Raw genomic sequence first — 16,749 nt, 5'->3', positions numbered from 1 at the left:
CCAAGGTTAAAAAAAAGCAAAACAGCAATGTAAACAAAATAAACAGTTATAAAAGTCTAATTGAAAACTGTAGAAAAGAAAGATGCAAATTCTAACAAACATCCTTGCTTCCATGCTGGAAGCATCTGCTTTATATGAGAAGAGTCAGCAATTTTCTTCCCTCTTCACACACACGATAACAAGGATAGAGCTTGAGTAATTTTCTAAAATAATTAAACAACAGGTGTATAGGTTGTATTGTTTCCAGCCCTTTCATATTGTTATTTTTCCACACTGAAAACATCTTACAGCTAGCACTTCACCATGTACCTTTCTTTCCAGATGTGAAAATTAACTTATTATCTTGTGAAACATCTGCATGTTTTACAAAGGCTGGTTCATGCAAAGTAATCAAAGCAACATAAACAGAAAAATTAAACTCAGTTTTTATATATTATGACAACTGCGTGAAGAAAAATGCTAAAAGAACAATTCTGCCAGTACAATAAATATAGTACAGTAAATACAATCTTGTCTTTAGGTGGGTTTCAGGTTCAAAGCTGCTAAGTTTGAATTCAAAGCTTCCTTGAGAATTATTATGGTTGCTTAAATTAATAAAGCTTTCACACTTTCTAGTGTAAGACTTTGAGAGACTCCCTCTGCATCTTAACATTTCCCAACAAATGCTGAGAAAAGTTATGGAATCTTTACTGAAATTGTAAGAAGAGTTCAGACAAGTAACCCCCAATGATGACAGAAGTGGTGATCATGATACTGGTCTGGGGGTACCAGTAGAGACTAGATGACCTCTCAAAAACACTCCTAAACCTACTGTTATGACTATATCAGTGACTGCATTTATACTTTCCATACAGAACTACAAAATTACCTGAATTTGTTGCACAGAGAGTTTGGGAGTCCTAAGGAATACACCTTACATTACTTGCATCAAAACAAAGGCTTCAAATATCTCACAGCTGACTTAGAGCTGCCATAACAGGCACATTCACCAGCCTGGAAGACTCCAAGCAAATATTTTTGTTTGAGAAGGGCAGCTCTGGAGCCCTCTAACAAAACCAAAAGGGAAGCACATGGGAAGAAAAGGATTAGAAGATCTGTGAAGGACAAATATGGAGGATTCATAATGGTAGAGAACAAAATCGGGAAGAAAATTTTGAAACTCGGAGTAGCAGTAGTAATGATATGCTAGTAAGAGAACATAATGACATACTTTGGTTTTTAGAAATACAATCTCATCAAAGGGTGGTAGGGGAAGGTTTAAAGATACAGAGGTAAACCAATGGTGTTACATAATTGAAGACTGAATAAGAAATTTTACCAAAAGTTGAGAGGACTGTTTGTTTAAAGGCTTAAGCATATTCATAAAACCAAAATCCAGTAACCTCGTATAAAATCAACATTGAGATTTCTCTCCTAATTTTGTATTTTTTTGCTGACCCACGTGGGTATTGGTTAATTTGTGTCAGCACAGTTATAAACTTCTGTAATCTACGGATTTCTCCTGCTTTAGTGACCTCAGACAACTGATATTTTCCTAACAGAGGAAAGCTGAGAACATATACCTATGAATTAGCAAAATAAACTACAACAGCACCATCAGAGACATTTCAGTGCATCCTATTAATAATCTTCATGACTTAACCCAAATTATCAGCCAAGATGTCTAATATGTCACACGAGGTGAAAGTAAACAATCTGAATTCTGGATATTAAAAGTGCACGTTGCATTGCAGCCTTAAGCACTAGCAACAAAACAGACTATTTATCAATACTGCAATTTTGGTTAATTATAAGCCAACTTCAGATCTTGTTTCTAGTAAAGAAAGGTAAAGGAAGACTGCAAACCTAATTAAGGCATACACAAGGTGTTCTACAAATTACAAAGATAGTTTTACCTCAGTGCATTTTACTTTTCATTGCTTAACTATTTAGTATCACTTTGTGAAGTAATAGCTACAGTACTGAATATAAAGCTAGTTTTAAATTACATAAATGAAAAGATTATGAAAAAACGAATTTCAATTTCATTGTGATTTTTCTATTACCATACCTCAATAAATTATCCAACTTAATTAAACTTACTAAAATAACTCTTACAGCCAAGAACACAGGCATGATGAAGGTTAGAGATGATGCCAAGGTTAAAAATAATGAAAGAAAACCAACATAACCTAACCAAGGAACACCACTGAAGTGTTCAGGAGACTTGAGGAAAGATGTGACTGCTGGTATATGATAAATTCAGTGTGGAAGTCATATGAAGTTCAGGGTACAATAAACTGATCAGGGATTCACACTTACCTATGACACCTAACCACTTCTATAAACCTTTAATTTTCAAATTCCAAGCTCTAACAAGTTTTAAACAACAGATAGCTGCCTTTTACACAATACTTCAGTTCTGACACTTATGTTCACAGCAGATTTATTCATTGAAAGTTTGCTGCTTGATTTGTCTAATTTTTCTTTAGCAAGTATGAATTCACTTAATTTATCATTATTTAAAAAAAATAGTTATCTTCTCTATAACAATATATTCTGAAGACAGAAGCTTTAACAAAATGCACAATAATAAGTTAGAACATTTTTCTATTAGAACATAATCCTACTTGCCAGCCTTCATTTTGTATAGATCCTCTCTAATAAAAATCACAGCAGAGAGTAAGATAATATCAGGTCTGTATGGCCTGGGACAAACACTAATCTGGAATTAAAATGGATAATATGATTTATATAATACAGCAAAGAGGACAAAAACAGATGCATACTTATCTGTGGTTATAAAGCTTATGAATATATCTTGATTATCTGCTTTAAAACATCTGCCTAACCTATATCATTCAAAGAAAACAAATATTAAACATACCTGAATTAGAGAGAGATCCTCAAGCTGCAACCTGAAGAGGTAGTTTCTGGGGGAAAAAAAAAAAAGTAAAAAAAAAAGTTAATTGTTACTAGTATTTAAATAAAGGTATAATTAACGAATATAAAAGAGAAAAAAAAAATGAGAGTCCTGACTCCCAGTCACACTAACTTCTTTCAGGGACTGTCTTCAGAACATTTCCCTTGGGCTAAAGGCTAAGGCAATTTCCAAAACAGAGTTTCAGTTTGAAGGCTGTGTATGAAATAAAGTATTTACACTGCATATATATACATCTGAACCATACGCTCCAGTCTCCCCTTAGAGTCAACAAGAAATACTGTTTCAGCAGATTCACATGATCAATGTTAGATGTCTACATAAGAATAAGACGACACATAGATTAAAGCTGTCTATCTCTCTCCACAATGATGGCAAGCTTGCACAACGAACTCAGCCACAGATATGTAAAGTTTGAATTTAAGGATCCCGTTACAAAGAAGCATTTGTAGAAGCCACAGAGTTTCCACAATTGACTGAAGTCTTGTCATTACCTGTTTTAACTTCTTTGAAATCTGAATAAATTGTTTTCCGTTTACATCAGAGCTACACATGTACAAAACCTATTTAACAAAAATCCATCTTTTTACTACAAAAATATTTCTCACTCCACTTTTGCTCTACTACAGTATTGCTACACCTACACAGGACGATTTCAGTTGAATCATGAAGAAGATGCAGCACAAAGGCACTGCATGAAATCTGTGGAAATAATGGGTTAGGTTACTCAGAAAGGTAACTGTGTCCCTCTGACCAAACACTTTCCTCAGCGTGTATTGTTACACCTCTTCTGATAAACCAGTGCTGTTGGTAGCACCCATGATTTCAGTTCACAGAACACATACAAATGTATGAATAGCACACCAACTTTGAACTGATTTCAGCAGGTCCTTATCTCTAGCAAATATTCTCTTTTTGTGGTAGGTCTAAAATTTCTTACATCCTCCATTTCCACACTCCTCCTGCCCACCTTTCCCTCTTCACTTTCCTATTCTCTTCTCATATCCGTTTTTCTTCTTTTTATTATGCCTTTAAAAAATGCATAATCTCCTTCAGTTCTCTTTTCCTTATTTTTGATCTTATTTAAAGCCATTCTGCCTTACCTAAGGTCACTACAGAGTGATTGTTTTATAAAGAAAAATAAAAAGGAAGGAATTTTGAAACATGAAAATAAAACCACAAGTAATTTAAATCTATTCATAAAAAACATGTAAGATTAATTTTAACAGATTCCAACAAATTCATTTGAACAAAGTAACTGAAAATAGGCAATAAAGAGATTACTAAATTTAAATTTTAAACTTGAATATTTGCAATATTTGCAAATTATCTGCAATATTGCACCCATGCAATTGGTAGATGTATAATAGAAATTAAAATGTGGATACATTTTTGATCATAATAATTCTAATTCTTTCCAAACAGGTGTGAGATATTTCTAATGGGTACAGATGGTTAGGACCTGTTTTTTACGTCTCTAATAAACATTTTAAATGAGCCTTAGAAAAATCATCTTGTGTCTAAAAAATGAAAAACATTATTTGAAAAATCATGCATCTCAGAAACACAACCTCTATCATAGTTTTATTTATGGACTCTGGTGTGCATGTATGTGCATTTATTTATTGGCTCTAGTACATATATGGCCATCTTAAATTGTGTATGTATAGGAATCAAATCAGTCTATCTTAGGGATATTGCTGTAGGGAATTACAAAATAAAAGAGGCAGACTAGCAAGGGCAAAAAAAAAAAAATATGAGAAAGCGGAACATTTGTTATTAGAACAAGGAAATCACCACCAACCCCAACAAACAAACAAAATAATTGAACCACTTGTGTTTGAGTCATGAAGAGAACTGAAATTGGCAACAGTGAAAATGGTGCAATGTTTACACAAAGCTTCATCCACAAACTAAATGCAAATTAACTTGAAAGATTCATTGGAAGTCAGGAGATGATGCATGCTGTCTTTCTACCCTATCTATACCGTCTCTGTAAGGACAAAAAATACCTTCATGGCTTTTGTTTTCTTCAGGAATTTTCAACAGGGAATATACATATACTATAAAAGGTTCCTTATCTCACTGCGTATATGAACTCCTTCCATCAACCATCATTGACTGTGCTTCTTTCTCTCCAGATATCAAAGTTAAAGAGAACTGCATCTTCACTGCCATTGCAAATCTTTCTTTCATTTACAGAAACAGAACAACTTCTTTTCTTCCAGAGAAGTTGAACTGTATCCCCAGCAGGTATAAACTGTTTTCTTAACTTGGTGGTATCAGAGTCACATCTCACTCTACAAAAAAATGCAGTCTCTGTTCCAAGATAGATGAGCACAGTCTCATCTCATACTTTTGGTTTTCAGGTCAGTACTTCACATAGTGTCACGTATGTACATTTTGGGTGCTTCATCTTGACGTATCTATTGAATATTTATTACTGATGTGTCATCTTAAGACTGTGATTAAGGAATAGCATATGATTAATGATGCCTTTCTATGGTATTTCATTATTATATTATTTCAACCTATTAAAAAGTTATTGTCCCAAATTCTAAATAAGTAAATAAATAAAATGTTATCCTGTAGAAAAAGAAAGGCTATTTTTTTAATTATATTTTTCCCGAGAAAATGAAATTTATATCCTATGCAGTAGAGCACAGCATTTTTCCACATTAATATATCCAGTGAAATTAGAAATATTGACCCCCAAAAGTGTTAGGAAGACTAAAATGTCTATGTTCATATGAACAAGCCAAGAGCCAGAACTAACTACTGGACATCTTTCAACTTCCTGTTGTTGCCAACAAATAATTACAATTTTTTTTTTCAGTTTCATAGAGCCAGCAGAAAGAAATATAAGAAGAAAAAATCAAAGTGCAAGACATTTTAAAAGCATTAAACCATTTCAACATAAAGGCAAATTGGGCAAATAGAGAGCATAGAGTGACTGTTACTACAAGAATAAAGCTAGGACTACTAGCAAATTAGTTACTTAGATAGCAATCAGAACTGTTCCTATAAGAACATCTCCACTTAAGTAAAACTAGCAAGACTGCATTAAGCTTAACAAATCCAATAGTTTAACATACAAAAACTCATTAAAAAGAGATATTTGAAAAAAATCTATAAAAAATAAAAATAATGTAAATGACAGTAAAACACACACTGGAAATTTATTATGATAGTAATAAACTTGTCAGCCCAAAGGAAAAGTCAATGCCAAAATTCATGATATATACAGAGTCATTATACCCCTCATGAGAGAGGTCACAATGCTTATTCAGTTATGTTGTTGAGATCATGGTGTGGATTGCTATTTTTCAACCTCCGTTTACCTTTATTCTACTGCATGAATGCTTCAAAGGCAACAAAGGATGTGAAATAAAAAACGACCAAGTACATTTCGGAAGCATAGCTTTAGGCCTTTTAGCATGTAGGTCTGCCTCTTCTGCAAATATGGTGGTAATAAAAGCAAGACAAATACAACATTACGTGCTGGAATTAAACTGATTTGACACTGGCTGTAACTGGGAAATGTGTTTCGATTTTGTGCTTAATGAATGAGGAAAGCAAATCCAAGCAGAAAGACACCGTAACAAGAAGAAAACAAAAGTGCAAGACAAAGCAGAATTTTGCGTTCCTTCAGCAGTTAATAAGCATTGTTTTATATTATGGTACTGAACAACTTTCCTAGCTGATCTGTAAGTAAAACTGGTTAACCAATAGCCTGCTTAAACTCAATAGCAAAGAATTCCCCTTGTATCAGTGGAAATTGAATGAAGCACCACAAAAAGTAATCATTAGTGCCCTCCTTTAAAACAGTGTATTCCAGTCTACTGCAGTGAATACATTCAGCACGACTACAGATAAAAGCATAGAAACATACAGCAGATCAATTCATTTTGACATGGACTTCTTAAAATTAAAAACCCATACAGAATTGAAAGCACGTAGTGTTAGTAATGGGTGTTAAATCTAGCACTTTACTCTTTTCTTAGTGGAACAGAAGGGCATAAAATTCAAACACAACAATAAATACTGTTGCATTGAACACAGATGTGAATTAAAGGAACATTAAGGTGGCACATACCACTTCAGAGAATGCACTATAGGCTCAGTTTTAGGGGAAAAAAAAAAAAAAAAGTAAGCAAACAAACAAAAAAGCATGCTCCCATTTCCTCTACAACTGACAGCCCAAATCAGAAACTCAAGGCATGACCATACAGATATTGACAAATCTCCTGGAAATAAAACAGTAGAAGATTCCTTCTCCTGTGCACATCTTTGAATAAATTATTTCACATGAAGGAATAAAATTTAGCATAATTTACTGGAAGGAAAAAAATATTAAGAACAAAAAAGAAAAGTATAAGCTCTTAAGGAATCAGTTATTAACAAAAAGTCACAATTCCATGATCAAGAAAGGAAAGATTTTGGTAAAAGGCAATTCTAGTTCTGCAATGTAATAAAAGCAGCAATTGGAAATAAAACAACAGGAGGAAATTAGATAAATTGAAATTTATGATGTAGAAAATTGATTTGGTTTATTAAGATATTATAGAAAAAATATGAGAGAGAGCTAAGGATAACATGTCAGAAATAAAAGAAACCTAATCCGGGTGGCTTAGTTGAATTATTATATGAAAAAGGTCAAGTTACAATAAAAAAAAAGCAAAATGGTCAGTAAGTAATTTTTGTCTGGATTTTGCAGGAAATAGAAGTCTTATATCACATGAGAATAATAAAGTAACAAGCTTGTTGATAAATGACAAAGATGTGAAAATTGCATATACACAGATAAATACTTTCAGGCTAGCAGGTAATGCTTGTTTGACTTAAAAATTATGGTGATCTTTGGTCTTTTTGTCCTGCTTTAATAATTTCTAAAATTACAGGAGAACATGAATGGAAGGTGATAGGAATGAAAGAAACAAAGGCTACAGGAATGAAAGACTACTCAAGTTTTATCAACGTTCATAAGGACAAAGAGGAAGACTCAGGTTATCACAGGCTGATCAGTGGGCACTGAGCTTTGCAAATAGAAAACTGATAGTTCTCTGATAGTTACTTGTCAGGATGAACAATTTTTATAGCATGTGGCTCCACATGCAGCCTTAGCAGTGACTCAAGATCCTAAGTCATAGAAGTCCTGTACAGAGGACCAACAGTAAGGCATTGCTTCTAGATATTTCTTGCCAAGTACTTCTCCAGAAAAAGCAGAGGGGTACCAGTGGCCTGTCTCTGCAGCCCTGGAGTTCACTCTTCTGAAATCCCCTCATGCCATCTCAAACACAGATTACTGTCTTCTTCTGTCAGCCCATGCATCTTTCAGACAGCACTTGGGTTCCCGAATGGATCATAGAGTACTTGTCACCTGTGCTCCTCCAATGCCTTCAGATCAAGGTTTTTCTGATTATTATGCTTTAAATACACACAAGTTTGTGAGCTTACTCAGCTATTCATTCAGTAAGCTGTTGTCAGGTTCAGTTTTATCCTGAAATATTACCTCAGACAAAATATTAACCCTGTATTACATAACTGTGGCTGACAAAATTTTTAATACTCTTTTATGTTGCAACATGTATCTCAAAGTATATGCCCCCAAATTTTATGTTTTGGCAGATATGACATATATTATGGAGTACCTTACCATATAATTAGCCAGGCAAGTTCTCTGTTGTCTTGTTACTATTTCAATGTTTAAGATCTTAATTAATTTAAAGTTAAATTTAATTTTGCTGTTTTATCTCCTCCAAAAAAAAAAGTAATGGGAATGGGCTTAGATAGACATTTTAGACAGTTCACGCCTTTTGCAGCCTCCTTTCCCATAGTAATCAACTTTGGCAAGTGCAATTTGTTTAAGCTGGTTTTGTAGGGGAGAAGGTGAAAAGTCTAAGAAAGCAAAGACTGGTCTTTTTTATTATTATTTATTTTATTAAGAAAAGATACTGCTAGAGCAACACGGTCAAAAAAAAAAAAACTTAATCATGTTAATACTAAAGTGCTTATGGAGGGAGACACTAAACATAATGGTCCACATTTTCAAATCTTCAGTTTCCCTTCTGTGGTCATGCTGCAGTCCTTCAGTAGAGCAGTTTGTTTCCAACACAGCCCCTCCTTTCAATGGAAGTTTGCTGTACATGGGAAATTCAGAAGGAGGATGCATACTAAGGTAAGCACATGATGCCAACGTTTCTCTACATGAAATGCAATCTCGCTCCCATCAAATCTACTGAGGTGAAGGTCTCATACACAGCATGCAAGGTTGCACTGTTACATTTTCTGACTGCACTCGTGGTGTGAGTACTGACGCCCACATGCACACCTGGCACTGGAGCAGCCACTCCACAAGGGAGCTGCATTGACTCACGCAAGGCACCAGCATTTCAGAGGTGGGAGAGAGTCCTTCGTAGACCCAACTGCTGCTCTGTAGGACTTCTTCTATATCATGGTATCAGCCTCTTAGCCAGCAACACCCTGCCCTAGATTCCAGTGCTGTAAAGGCACACAGAAGTTCAGCAGACACAATCAATCTGTTGGTAGTGTAGGACTGAAACAGTATGTTAGGACTGACATCCATTGCAGAAGAAAGAAGGTAAATGGCATGAGAACACTTTCTAACAGGGAAGCAAAGGAAGGCAGAAGTTGCCATATTCTGCAGCAGGACCTACAACTAGCACAGATCAAGTGTATACACATTAATGACTTCAATTAAAGACACTTATCTTCAGAACACCTCTCCTTTGATATCATTTCTAAAGACAGTTTACAATGAAATAACAGCATTCTCTGCTATAAAAGCTTCATTTACCCTTACCTCATCTCTTTTCATCTTACCCTGGGCCAAGTCCAGATCTCATCTGATGATGCATCATTTTAGTTCCACTAAAGAATAGCAGGACGTTAAGCCAGCACAAGAAAAGTAATAATTTTTGTGGGGTTAGAGAATTGACTAGTCTTACTTAGCAATCAGATTATTGCTAGAGCTGGTGCAGAGGAGGGGAAAATTGCATAGTGGAGGAAGACATGGGCAGGAGAAGGACAAGCTTTTAAAAACATTTAAGAACCCAGTAGCAAAGTAGGAAAGGGAAACAAGTAGGGGGAGAAAGACCCTCTTTTTTTTTTTTTTTCTTTTTCAGCAGCAGTAGGATGATAATTTCTCTTAGATTTAGCATTAAACCATACCTGAGATGAGATCAAATCAATCAGTAGAAGGACAGACATCGATTACTCCCAACAATGTGTTAAATGAGCAATAAAACCCAGATTGATGTTCATAGAATACAGCAGCTAATTCCTGGTGCCTGTGTATTCTCCCAATATACTCAGAACATCTCATTAACATGAAGCTCTCAGATTCTCCTGCTGGGAGCAGACAACAGCAAGAAGCAAACCTGTACAGTTATTTTTTCTTTTATTAGCGATCCTTAAACCACTAGTTAATGAATCCTTTAATTTGCCTTTCTGTTATTGTGGGAAGTAGTAGTAATGGTTCAAATTAACGTTCCCAAACACATATCTAATTAAGTGAAAAGGCATACTGTTACAGTCCTTCATCAACAAGATAAGGAGTGATTGAGGCAATAAGCCACCTCCAAGCAAGTTTTAAACCTCAAAGCAAATTTAATTAACTTGCAGAAGAATATACAGGAGAAAGCCACTGTTGTTAAGATGCTCTGTGTTAGGGACAAACAAAAAAAATCCACAAACAATATAAGATGTCTAAAGATATATTATCTAATTTAAAAAAAACGAATAGCTTTGAAATCAATTTCTGATAAGCAACTATCAAATTTTAGAGCACAGTTGAACAAGCCAAACTTGAATTATAAAAACTAAACTACCACATCTCAAGAATGACCTCCAGTGAGCCTCCTGTCAGTTCACTGTTTCAATCAGAAGAAGCTTGGAGAGAACAGGGTTATTTTACTTTTACTTTAAATAATCTTATTCTGCTATATATTCTGGTATGGTCTGAATAAAACCGTTAAGGAAAAAGAAATAATGAAAAAGTCACAAAGAATACAAATAAAAAAATAAAAGAAAAAGAATGGATTAAAAGGAAAATGTAACCCATTATTTCAAACCTCAGGATTTCTGCCCTGATCTACTGGGTTTGAGACAGGATTCTAAGTTGGCTCTTGGTTTACTAAAATGTCTGGTACACTTATAACACTTTTTGATTTATAAAAACTAGAGTCAATAAGAGTTTACTGTGTTGTCTGGGAACGAGGAGAAAGAAGGCAATGCACAATTTGCCAGGACAATTCAGACACTGCTGTATCCTGCCCCTGAGCAGGTCTTTTTCCTACTCAATTGACCTTTCCAGGAGACTAAAAAAAAAAAAAAAAAAATGCCACAGGAGATATGACAAAGCACTTTCACATAGGAAAAGAAGGCAAAGTTGTTCTTGGGGAAATCCATGAATCTCCATGCTTACTGGCATTTTGAAACATAGTATTCATTATCATATTTGATTAGGTGCTAAGTCAGTCCACTAAATAGCATACAGAGAAATGTTCAACTGAATATTTTATCACAATTTATCAGAATAAGATAAACAAAGAGCCTCTCATTTCCCTGAGCTCAGTGAGGAGCTAATGCCCTAAGAGTAATCCTTTGCTGATGCCACTTAATTATAAAAGTAAATTGTCTTGCTGTATGGTGCCTTTTTTTTTTTTTTCTTCTCTTTTTGAAGAAAACAAATGAGATCCCTTGAAGATTTCAGTTTGCAAAAGAGCTCATTTATTTTGTCTGCCAGGTCATACGTGATGCCAAGAACAATGCCTGCGGCAAGCTGTAAAGATAGGGCAATGTAGCCATATTCCCATTGAAACTCTGTGTCAAAAGCCAATAGCATTCCTGTAATGTACTAACAGCTGTTCTACATCCACACTGAATTCTTTCTGTATAGAGTCCCTCATTAAATTATTTTCTTTTCTTTAATTTCATTTTACTTACATGTATAATCTCTTCCAATTTAACACATACCTATTGAGAGAAACAGTTCCTCTTACATTAAATCTAGACCCAACTGACATAACATTGAAAAATCTGTCATATTCTTCACATGCTAATTTAAAACACATAATACATAATTATAATACAAGTAATTCTTCTTCCCCTAATTTAACTTCAGAAATTGAACTTTAATCTTTGCTTTTCTTCACTATGCACTTTGGACGGTTACATCAATTCAATACACAAATAATACAATTTCTCCCTCTACCTTTTCATTTCCCTGGACCCACCTCTTCTACCCCATTCCCCCTATTTCTTGAAGCTAACTAAATGAATTTTTCTACTCAAGCAACTTGTAGTAAAGGGTACCAGGCAAGCAGGGCAACTATAAGTTGTTACTGAGGTCCAGGCTAACTCATCCATCATTTTAGAAGATATTCCTCTCCTTCTGAAGCCCTCACCAATAGTACACATATATCTCAATTTGCACAGCAGGCTGACATAAGACAAAATGATATGGTTTAAAACAAAAGTATTACAACTCTTATGCTTCAGATTCAAAATATGTTATTAAGCAGACCTGTTACATTGGAAGAGGTTAAAGATTGACAACGTTACTTGACACAAAACCTGTGTCAAGCACTCAACAGCACTGCTAGCTTTCCTTTTAACATTAAAATTGAAGGTATAATTGATCCTGTATTGTATAGCAATGTGCAGAAACTACAGCAGTCACAAATAAAAGGCATTGCACTTCATGACAGGAAAAAACATATGATTGCGACCAAAGAGAGAAACATCTGCCACAGTTGAGGTGCAAGATATGTGAGAAATTTGAGAGGTGAACAACAAAAATTGACTATAGTTACTTCTTTCAACTGAATTCAGAGAAACGTAAGTGTGCACACTCTAAAAATAAGCCAGACTGAGCAAAACCCAAACTTTACTCAGACTGCCAATCTCTCTCCTGAATGGGGGTGGTGAAATGAGGAAATAGCGCAGTTGTTCCAAAACTTAGGCAACTCCTCATCACAAGGAAAATACTAGTGCCAGGGCAGATGGGATGATTAAACTGAAAGCGTGAAAGTGTGAGCAAGTATTGGACAACTTAGGATAACACTCACAGATCTCTGTGAATGGTGTAACAAAACTGAAGTAAGACAAGGATATTTCAAATTAATCAACCTAAAACCTGCAAGAGAGATGGACATTTTGCAAAACAAAATATCAACTGGAGATTTCTCATGAGGACTGGAGGACAACCTGTGCTCAGGTGGAAAAAAGAAAAAAAAAAGTGTTTTTGAACAGCAACTACGGAATGTCCACAGACATCCAGAGGACCAACTTTATTTCCCAAAATAGGTAAGCAAGATTAATTTTAGCAATACAGGACTGGATATGACCTTTCTGGTAATTGCCTGGTATGGAAAATGTTATAATATAGCGTCCCTTTCGTATATTTAGAGTTCTCTATCTCAAAAAATAGTTGTTTTCTTGTTTTGTTCACACTGGTAAAATGTGACAAAACTCATTGTTTCTTGACTAAATTACCCATGTCCAACTTAAAATTATTTGGTTTTCTGCCAATGCTACTGTATAGTTTATACAGCTATTTCCTTCCCTAGATGTACTCACTGATAGATTCATGGGCAGTTGCTGTGCACAGGCTCAGCCTTTTTCCCCTACACTAACTCCAACCCACTTCTTTTAGCAGGCCTTCTTTATACCTTTTTCCAATTTCAGTTAATCTTTTTTTTTTTTTTTTTCCTGCTACAGTTTAGGTCTCCCAGGTATCTTGTGCAATGGTGTCAATTCTTCTATGTCACTGCTGGAGATAGTTTTCAATGAATTATGAGATCTGATTTGAGTTTTTATATAGCTGCATGACATTGGCAGCCCCCTGTGGGAATCCAGTGTGGATCCCAGATAGGATCCTCTCCACCTTGCTCATTAAGATAAAAAAGTCATGAACCTCTTCAGAGGTTGTAGACTTTTGAAGCTAGAAGAACATCACTCACTGTCAGTATCAGTGACAGAAATGGAATTTAGAAATTTGCAATAGTATTGAATTTTCACAACACTTTCATTTGGCTTCTGAGATAGAGAAATTTTGGCAAAAAGTTCACTGAACTCCACTATGGCAAGAAAATGTAATTATAAACTTAAGATGAGCCAGAGCACAGCTCTGGGCTATGAAAATCATTTTTGAAGAACACCACCTTAACTAAAGCAGAAATCTAGAGGTACAGGCATCACCTCCCAGTTTTGTTTCGATGCTTGAGAAGTAAATCATAATGGGTGTATTTCTCTTGACAGTGTAAACCAAGTAATACATTAATACAAGTTTATTTGTAGCTTTGCCATGTGTCACATCGCTACTGAATGACTGACTACACAAGGGAAAAAACATGTTAGAAGACTATGAATTATCAATTTCACAACTGAAAAAGGAACTTTTAACTGTTCGGATCTTAGTGAAATCACATGTGACATAGCTATTGTTTTTTCAGTAATGAAATGTGCTAGTACAAGAACATAAGAAGATTATGTACATATATATATATATATAAACATATTTTTTATCAGCAGTCCTGGCTACCAGGGGAGGTCCCACTGAACTGGAGGCTAACAAAAATGATGCCCGTCTACAAGAAGAGCCAGAAGGAGGACCCAAGGAACTACAGGCCTGTCAGTCTGACCTCAGTGTCAGGGAAGCTCATGCAGCAGACTATCTTGAGTACCACCATGCAGCACTTACAGGACAACCAGGTGAGCAGGTCCAGTCAGCATGGGTTTACCAGAGGCAGGTCCTGCCTGACGAACCTGATCTCCTTCTACAACAAGGAGATGCCCTCAGTGGATGAGGGAAAGGCTGTGGATGTGGTCTACCTAGAATTCAGTAAGGCTTTTGACACCATTTCCCATGGCATTCTCCAGAAGAAGCTGGCTACTCAAGGCCTGGATGGGTGGCCAGGAACAAAGAGCCATGGTGAATGGAGTTAAATACAGCTGGAGGCCCGTCACAAGTGGTGTCCCCCAGGGCTCAGTACTGAGGCCAGTTCTCTTCAATATCTTTGTCAATGATCTGGACAAGGGCATTGAGTGCACCCTCAGTAAGTTTGCAGACGACACCAAGTTGGGCACGAGTGTTGATCTGACCGAGCACAGGAGGTCTCTGCAGAGGGATCTGGATAGGCTGGGCCGAAGGGATGAGGCCAACTTTATGACGTTCAACAAGGCTAAGTGCTGGGTCCTGCACTTGGGGCGCAAAAACCCCATGCAATGTTACAGGCTGGGGGAAGAGTGGCTGCAAAGCTGCCTGGTGGAAAGGGACCTGGCAGTATTGGTTGATAGCCATCTGAATGAGCCAGCAGTGTGCTCAGGTGGTGAAGGAGGCCAACAGCATCCTGGCTTGTATCAGAAACAGTGTGGACAGCAGGACAAGGGAAGTTATCGTCCCCCTGTACTCTGCTCTGGTGAGGCCACACCCTTGAATACTGTGTTCAGTTTTGGGCCCCTCACTACAAGAAGGACATTGAGATGCTGGAGCGTCTCCAAAGAAGGGCAACAAAGCTGGTGAAGGGTCTAGAAAACAAGACTTATGAGTGGCAGCTGAGGGAGCTGGGATTCCATGATTCTATGATTGTTTAGCTTGGAGAAAAGAAAGCTCAGGGAGACCTTACTGTACTTTACAATTGCTTTAAAGAAGGTTGTAGCAAGTTGGGGATTGGGATCTTCTTGGCCTCCAAGTTGTACCAGGGAAGGTTTAGATTAGATATTAGGAAAAATTTCTTTACTGAAAGGGGTGCGTAGCATTGGAATAGACTGCCCAGGGAAACGGTTGAGTCACTATCCCTGGAGATCTTCAAGAAACGTGTAGATTTAGAACTTAGTAGCATGGTTTAGTGGTGGCCTTGTCAGTACGAGGTTAAAGGTGGGACTAGGTGATCTTAGACGTCTTTTCCAATCTGAATGATTCTGTGATTCTCTCTCTCTCTCTCTCTCATTTGTAGGAATAGTCCAAGAGAAGTGATTGCATATCAAAAGATATTCCACAGGGGATGAGGAATTAACAGTGCATTCTCCTCACTATGTTTTATGAGAGCACATTTATGGCTTAGGACAGAAAAGGAATTCCTCTCACCAGTCTTAGGAAATGTGAAACCTGTGAAGCAGATGTGCAAGAAACTTTAACTAAAATTTAATCCACAGGCCATAGTACAAATACAGTAATATTTATGCTCTGTTCAGATGACTTTGTGTGAAGCATATCTACAAGCAATGTTTTAAAGAAAAACACAAGGAACTGATAACTCGACACACACCATCACTCAAAAGTTCATTTCCTCTCTTCTCAAAACTTGCAAAAGTTCACATGTTCCTGACACCCGTCAAAAGGCTGCAAACATCACTCCCAAAAATGAGCTGAAAAGTCTACATCACATTTCACATGAGTGGATTCAGTCTCCATGATCAGGCAGACTCCATGTAAAAGATGCAAGACCAACGCTTGCAGTTTGGGGGACTAGAGCACCACAGCAACTGGTTCCCCATCTACTGAATCTAAGACCCCAAGACACACAACGCCTTTCACCAAATAGTCTGGCACAATGCTTTAAGGAAAAAAAAATGTATTGAAAAGAAGATACTAATAGCAATAATATGAACAGTTAGGGAAACCTGAAGGTAAGTGCAGAAAAAAAAAAAAAACAACAACAACACCACTGTGGAAAAGCTCAACATTCAGAATAGAAATACATAATATTAAGTAAGGAACAGAAAAATCTAACAAATTAATGAACACGTAATAGCCATTTTCACTGGGCTGCAGAAAACAAAGATTTCTGTTGTGCCTTTAATAA

At 36.3% G+C, this 16,749-nt stretch overlaps 1 protein-coding gene across 6 annotated transcripts in view; it reads right to left on the bottom strand.

Annotated features, from left to right (window-relative positions):
* SEMA5A (semaphorin 5A) overlaps positions 1–16,749 on the bottom strand; it is a 337,359-nt gene that overhangs the window by 195,122 nt on the left and 125,488 nt on the right. For all 6 annotated transcript variants that reach the window (XM_035552812.2, XM_035552815.2, XM_035552811.2 and 3 more), the window contains one exon: positions 2,867–2,912. In XM_035552812.2, coding sequence (XP_035408705.1) covers positions 2,867–2,912 — 46 coding nt within the window. The remainder of the gene's footprint in view (positions 1–2,866; positions 2,913–16,749) is intronic.

The sequence above is a fragment of the Cygnus atratus genome, chromosome 2, assembly GCF_013377495.2.
Source record: "Cygnus atratus isolate AKBS03 ecotype Queensland, Australia chromosome 2, CAtr_DNAZoo_HiC_assembly, whole genome shotgun sequence".
Taxonomy (NCBI): domain Eukaryota; kingdom Metazoa; phylum Chordata; class Aves; order Anseriformes; family Anatidae; genus Cygnus; species Cygnus atratus.
The sequence above is the reverse complement of the archived record's forward strand: the minus strand, read 5'-3'. Positions and strand labels throughout refer to the sequence as shown.